Source organism: Trichosurus vulpecula, chromosome 3 (genome assembly GCF_011100635.1).
Source record: "Trichosurus vulpecula isolate mTriVul1 chromosome 3, mTriVul1.pri, whole genome shotgun sequence".
Taxonomy (NCBI): domain Eukaryota; kingdom Metazoa; phylum Chordata; class Mammalia; order Diprotodontia; family Phalangeridae; genus Trichosurus; species Trichosurus vulpecula.
This window is the reverse complement of record NC_050575.1, coordinates 53999943-54007655: the sequence shown is the minus strand read 5'-3', so window position 1 is coordinate 54007655 and position 7713 is coordinate 53999943. Positions and strand designations below refer to the sequence as shown.

Below are 7713 nucleotides of genomic sequence, written 5' to 3'. Positions count from 1 at the left end.
TCTTTCCTATGCTAGTGAAATGCCAGTGTTTTACACAAGTCTATTAACCAAGATTAAATCTCTGTACCTTGGCTGGGCTCCAGCTCCCACCCCTCCTTCTGCCTCTTCAGCCTTAAACCTTCACGGAAATCCAGTTCCTCTTTCATTATCTTCTTTATGATTTACAACCAGTTTTCCTGTGGGGAAGGCATTCAGATTTGAATGTGTCCCTTAACAAAACCTGTTTTCATTCTACAATCTCTGCACATGTTATTGATATCTTTAGAGTCGGCATTTTCACAACAAGAACGCCGCCCACAACATCATCGGGTGAAATTCGTCTGGATGCAGATGATAAGCTTCTAAGATGACTTTGATCACTGAAGAGCAAAGATCAGCCTTGCTTCATTTTAGGCAAGAGGAGATGAGAATTCACAGGGAAACAGAACTTACTGGTTTGCTGGAAAGAAATAGTGCAATGAGGGAGGCTATTATGGTTGATGGAATGGATCTGCTGTAAAGCACTTTAGGGAGTTGGCTGACTTTTTCTTTTTTGCAAGTGTCACATGATGTGATGCTCAGGCTTCTCTGCTTATCTGTATATTAGGATGGTGGGGGAAGAAGGAAGAAATGATTGAACTCAAGTTTTTGTTTTGTTTTTAACTCACAAATTAAACAAAAGGTTGGGGCAAAAATAACAAGAGCAGGAGGGAGAGGAATCTGAAGTACTTACATATTGTGTGTGTGTGTGTATCACCACCACAACTCTTTGACCTCCCTCCCTCCCCTATGATGCTTCTTGTCCAGGTACCTCTTGATATTGACATAATAGACCTGAAAATCAATTTCAAGTTACTAAGAAGTGGGTAACATTGTCCTCACTGACCAGATGCCTAATGCAGGTTGTACGTTACCAGGCAGTTTGTCGACTTCCAACAGATGTTGCAAAAAGCAACTCAGATTTGTTGTCCCCTTGCCTGGCAGCTATTGCCATTTTCTCTTCTGGGGTCTGATGTTTCCTTCCAATACACAGTGTCTGTCTGAATAACAGATTTATTAAAGTGGGTTATTTTTTTTTTTCCAAACTAATTCCCCAGCACTGTTCTCTGATTAAATCCCAAAATGGCTGCTCCACCGGCTTCTCAAAAACAGGAGGGACAGGATTTGTTCAAAGCAGTACCAGACAATTTGAGATTAGGCATTTGTCCGATTTTTTTTTAAGAACAACTAAGCAGCATTTGATTTTAGCCTAAGCTGGTCAGCTAGAACCAGCATGGGGAGGCAGGCACACAATCATGTTTGTTTGCTGCTTAAGACATTGGCGTTGGGCTAAGCTTATCTTGGAAAGGCAGCTCTCGGGTATGGAATATACTATGGCGAGAAAAGCAGCTGTTTGGTTTGAAGGCACCTCATTGTCTGAGCACTAATGCTCCTCCTTTCTTGGCTGGTTGACTACTCTCTTTTTTCTCTCCTCTTTAGTAAATGCAAAGTTCTAAAGTATTGAAATCTAAAGTATTGAAGATAGAGAAGCCACAACTTTCCCTTACAGTTTTTCCCTGGTTTATTGGCAAGCTACATTAAAGTGATTGCAAGTTAGCCTTTATGAGAAATCAGACCATCATCTCTGATCCGCTCCATCCTCATTTTCAGTCCAATACATCATTTACTTATAAAGTGCCAATTCTATGTCAGACACGGTACTAGGCACTGAGAATACAAAAACAAAAATGAAAAAGTCCTTTCTCCCAAGGACCTTACATTCTACATCCTACTAGGTAAAATAAATATGTTCACAGATAAGTAAATGCCAGTACGTATGAAATTACACAGGAAGTGATGATGATTGCTTGCATTTTATAGATATGTCAGATCATGTTTGACTGTATCTGCACTATGCTACTATAAAGAAGAATTTTTGTCCCCATCTGCATACTAGTGACAACCAGTGTCCTGAAGGGTAAATGAATGTTTATTTCAGGAACATTGCTACATGCTTAAAAGAATTTTATAATGGGAACATGAGCCTTGTACTCTGTAGCACTGAAGCAGCTTCCAGCTTTGTCCCTTATGTATTCTTCTGATGCTTTTTTTTGGAGGTGGGAAGGTAGAGCAATTGAGGTTAAGTGACTTGCCCAAGGTCACATAGCTAGTAAGTGTGTCAAGTTTCTGATGCTAGATTTGAACTCAGGTCCTCCTCACTCCAGGGCTGGTGCTCTACTCACTGCCCCACCTAGTTGCCCCCTTCTCATGCTTTCTTTAAAGTTTCTCTGAAATTTAGGGAAAATCAGCAAGGTCTGAACCTAGTAGGGATGGTTTTGTAATAGGGGTTGTGGAATGAGCAAAGAAGATGACGAGCCAAGTGGAAGGCAAAGGGAAAGATGCTCAAAAAGTAGGGAGTTAGTGCCTAGATCCCCATGATACTTGGGAACTGTCAGAAGGGAAGTCTTCCTTAATTTTCTAAGATCTTGAGTATGAGACGAGAAGCAAATTTAGATATTTACTGGTTTTCCCGGATGGGTACAAGACCAAAAAATGGTTTATTAAGACGCTTTCAGTAATCATAATAAGTTAAATGTATATGACACTTTAAAACATGTGAAGTACTTAATATACATTATCTTATTTTAAGCTTACATTAACCCAATGAGGCAAATATTAAAGATACTATATTCTCCATTTCATAGATGAGTAAAGTGAGGCGCAACAAGTTTAAGTGACATGGTGTTATGGCCAGTAAGTATCAGAGTTAGGATTTGAAACCATTTTTTAACCCAAAGTCCATTCTTCTCTCTACTGTGTATATATGAGCCCGGAACTTTGACTCTGAGCCATGTTACATTTGACTTAAGTGTTGTCACTACCACTATCCCAAGCTCTGACCAAGTCCAGAAGCCTGAAGGAACAGCTTTGGTGTGCTTACATGTAAATAATCTGCAACTGACCTTTAATCAACTTCTATTATCATGAATTCTCTTTTCATAGTATTGCCTCTGATTTGTCAGAGTTATCAGTTTGAGCTATTAGCCAATCAGGCTATGAGGAGCAGCATGAAAAAGTAGAAAGAAAATAAAACTAGGAATTAGAAAATTAAGGTTTCCATTCCAGTTCTACTATGGCAGGCTCTCACCTTAGTCCTATCTAAATTAGTTGGTTAACTTTTCTGAACTCTAGTTTACTCGTTTCTAAAACAAAGAGTTTGGATTAAATCACATCAGATTTTCTTCCTAACCTTAAGATTCTGGAGGGTATGAGAGACTTGTCCAGATGACAAAAGTACATTGGCTTGTCCATCTTAATGTAACTGAATTTTAAAAATTTAAAATAGTTTAGACATCAAAATGACTTTTGAATCAACTTGCACTTTCAAAAACTCACTAAGGAAGATGAACCTTCAGGTAAGTCTTGAAAGGAATGATAGAAGTGCATTGGAAAGGATGTAAAAGAATACTATCAGCATTTGCCTTTAAAAAAAGAGCCAGTAATTATATCTGAGGCCCTTTCCTCTGCCAATTAAGTTCCATTCAGGCCACCAATTCCTCAAATGTTTATTAAATGCCCACTAGGTAAAGGGCACTGGAATAAGTGTTAGAGGAGATGGAAAATTGTGATAAAAACATGTTGACTTCCTTACTTGGAGCTTATATTAAAGAAGGGAGATAGACCAAATGTCTATATAGATATAATGTATTATATATAAGAGAGGTAAAATGTGTTAGGGAAGAACTTGAGGAGAAGGTCATTAAGTACTGACGGTATTGGTAAAGGCTTCTGGGAGGAAAGGATATTTGAGTTGTCTGGTAAAGGAGGAGTTAAAGTTCTTTAGGGCAGCTAAGTGGTGCAGTGGATAGAGTGTGGGGCCTGGAGTCAGGAAGACTCATCTTTCTGAGTTCAAATCTAGCCTCAGACACTTAGTATCTCTCGTTTTACAGATGAGGAAACTGAGACCCAAGAGTTGTTGGCCTTTAGTCTTTCAGCTATATTATTTAAGTAGAAAGAAAAAACCATCATATTTTAGAGCTAGAGGGGTCTTGCAGATCATTTAAATTAGTACCTTTGTTTTAAACATGAGGTACCTGAGGGTCAGAGAGGGAAACTAAACTACTATATCCTGGCCACACAACTAGGTAGTTGCCAATTTGTGTCTCAAATTTAATTTTATTCTAATATGACCTCTCATCTGATGCTATTTGTGCTGTGCCAAACAAAAGGAATTTGTGTCAGTTTTTTTAAGTATAAAATTTTGACTTTACCCAGAGATTTCTAATGTTGCAATAAACTAAACGGTGAAATGAATGTATTGGTAAATAAAGATATAAATTATATGAGTAAAATGTTATTAGTATACTCTACTTTACTATTCATCTACCATGGAACGATATAAACCGAAATGGTATAGCTACAGAACAGTTCATATATACAAATTTTCTGACATAAATCACATACCTTTCACACCAAAACATTCACTAATGTTTCAAAGTCTGCAGTTATAATGCTTAAACCACCAATCCTTAGAGTCATATACTGTATAAGCAGCGGCTTTGGGGAATGTTTGCAGCTTGATGGCTCATGCATGAAACACCTGGTGATTTAGAGTTTATTTGGAGAAAGTATCCATTTGCTTAGTTTGAAATTATTCTCATTATTGCTTGTGAGTATTTTTCTGATGATAGGGATGTTTTGTGCCCATCATTTTTTTCCTAGGACGGGCTTGAACCATGAAGATTAAAAAGGAAGGCTACCGCTCAAGATCAGCTCACTTGGGCTACTACAGGAAGATTCCTTGACCAGGAATATCATTCTTAAGATGCAAAATTTCTATTATGTTCTTTATTCCTTAGAATATAATGCTGCAAATCTTATTAAAAAGTCCACGGACAGTGATAGTAAACTATAAAGCTACTTCATGCCACGAGAGTCCTATTAAGGGGAATGTGGAAAATAGAAGAACCACTATCCTATCCTATCCTATCCTAATAGTATCCTAAAAGTTACTATTTCAATACAGCATTGGAAGGGCAGCATTTTTATATTGAAAAGAGTACTGGTTTTGAAATCAGAGGATCTGCATTCAAATTCTCCCTTTGTAACATACTCCTCATATGGCCTTGGGAAAGGAAGAACCTCATTGGATCTGCAATTCCTCGTAAGTAAAATGAGTGAGTTGAATTAGATGACTTCTTTTTTATAAAAAAATTTCTTTTTAACATTCTTTTAAAAAAATTTTGAATTCAAATTTTCTTCTTCCTTCAGCCCCTCACCTACCCACTGAGAAAGAAAGCAATATGATATTAATTATAAATGTGAAGTCATGTAAAACATATTTCCATATTAGCCATGTTGCCAAAAAAAGAAAAAGTAAAATGGAAAAATTATGACTCACATGCAGAGTTCATCAGTTCTCATTCAGGACGTGAATATCATTTTTTGTCATATGTCCTTTTGAATTATCTTGGATTACTGTCTTGATCAAAGGGGCTAAGTTTTGCAAAGTTGATCATCATTTGTGCAGTCGTTTCAGTAGTGTCTGATTCTTCATGACTCTCTTTGGGATTTTCTTGACAAAGATACTGGAGGTGCTTGCCATTTCACTTTCTAGCTCATTTTGCAGATGAGGAAATTGAGGCAAATGGGATTAAATAACTTGTCTAGGGTCACACAGCTAGTAGTGTTTGATTTGAACTTAGGAAGATGAGTCTTCCTGACTCCAGGTCTGCCACTTTATCCACTATACCACTACTCTTTCAGCCATTCACCAATTAAGGGACATCCCCTCAATTTTCAATTCTTTGCCATCACAAAAAAAATCTGCTATAAACATTTCTGTGTGTACAGGTCTTTTTCCTTTATTTTTTACTTCTTCAGGATATAGACCTACTAGTGGTATTGCTGGGTCAAAAGGTATGCACAATTTTATATTTCTTTGGGCATGGTTCCAAATTGTTCTCCAGAATGGTTAGAAAAGTTCACAGTTCCAGCAACAATGCATTAGTGTTTCTATTTTCCCCATCCTTTTCAGCATTTATCATTTTTATTTTCTATCATGTTAGTCAATCTACTAAGTATAAGATTTTACCACAAAATTGTTTTAATTTATATTTCTAAAATCAATAGTAACTCAGAGCATTTTTTCACATGACCATCGATAGCTTTGATTTCATCTTCTGAAAACTGCTTGCTCATATCTTTTGACCATTTATCAGTTAAAGAATGGGTCTTATTTTTACAAATTTGATTCAGTTTTCTATACATATGAAAAATGAAGCTTTTATCAGAGAAAGTAGCTGTAAAATGTTTTCCCAGTTTCCTGCTTTCTTTCTAATTTTAGCTTCATTTGGTTTTGGTTGTCCAAAAGCATTTTTAAGTTCATGTAATCAAAAATTATCCATTTAACTTCTTGTGAATCTCTCTAATTCTTGTTTGGTTATAAACTCTTCCCTTATCCATAGATTGGACAGGTAATATCTTCCATACCCCCCTAATCTGTTATATATCAGTCTTTATATCTAAATCATGTAAACATTTTGACTTTATCTTGGTATATGTTGTAAGATGTTGGAGCATGCCTAGTTTCTAACAATCTGCTTTCCAGTTTTCCTAGCAGTTTTTACAATGGTGAATTCTTACCCCCAAAACAAGAATCTTTGGGTTTATCAAACACTAGATTACTATGTTACTGTATTACCACTTTGCAATATAGTTTGAAATCTCATTCCATTACACCTTCCTTCACATTTTTTTCCATTTATTCCCTTTGATACTCTCAATGTTTTGTTCTTCCAGATGAATTTTGTTACTTTTTTTTCTAAGTCTATTGACTAGGTAATTTCTAAGATCTCTTCTAGATAAAAACTTAAGATCCTATGATAATGTCATTGTCTTATCAACAAGCATAGTGTAATACAAAGAGAACAAGATTGGTTCTAATCCTGATAGTCTTAGCCTGTGGTCAGTGAACTTTTTTTAATATTTTGATAATTTTATTTCGGTACGATTATTTTCCTTTATAACCCTCTTTTTTATTTTATCTATTTGGAAACATTATTCTCTGAAGGAGTCCAAGACCTTCACCAAACTGCGAAGGGATCCACGACCAAAAAGGTTCATAAACACTAAACTAGAAGATTTTTAATTACACATCCCTGAAGTACTCACAGCATTTTGCTATAGAATTACTCATATTCGAGTGAGTATCTCTCCCGTGGCGCGACTTCTCGGGCCACACGCCGCCCCTCGTCCCGCCGCCGCCGCCATGCCCCGAAAAATCGAGGAAATAAAAGACTTCCTGCTCACAGCCAGGAGAAAAGATGCCAAATCTGTCAAGATCAAGAAAAACAAGGACAATGTGAAGTTTAAAGTTCGATGCAGCAGGTACCTGTACACATTGGTCATCACAGACAAAGAGAAGGCAGAGAAACTTAAACAGTCCCTGCCTCCTGGTTTGGCTGTGAAGGAGCTGAAGTGAAGGAATCATTCAATGTTCCACCTGTATTAAAATGTAGGGGGAAAAAAAGAAAAAAAAAATTACTCATATTCCCAGTGCTTTCTCTTTGGCAAATATCACTGGAATGGTCTGCACAGTATCTAGATAAGTGAATACAAGCAATTGTGATTTTTTTTCCCTAGCATCGACAGCTTTACTCCTTGATTTCTTTTCCACTGTAAGTAGAAAATTCTGTGTCTCTAAGTTCTATGAAGGTGCTGTAGGAGCAGGGCTGTACCCTATAGAATGTAAGT

The 7713-nt window shown here is 36.8% G+C and overlaps 1 protein-coding gene across 1 annotated transcript; it reads left to right on the top strand.

Moving 5' to 3' along the window:
* The first annotated feature begins 7167 nt into the window (after positions 1-7167).
* Positions 7168-7494, top strand: LOC118844114 (60S ribosomal protein L38). Its single transcript, XM_036751944.1, has one exon. The coding sequence runs from the start codon at positions 7229-7231 to the stop codon at positions 7439-7441; it is 213 nt and encodes a 70-aa protein (XP_036607839.1). The 5' UTR covers positions 7168-7228; the 3' UTR covers positions 7442-7494.
* Positions 7495-7713: the final 219 nt, after the last annotated feature.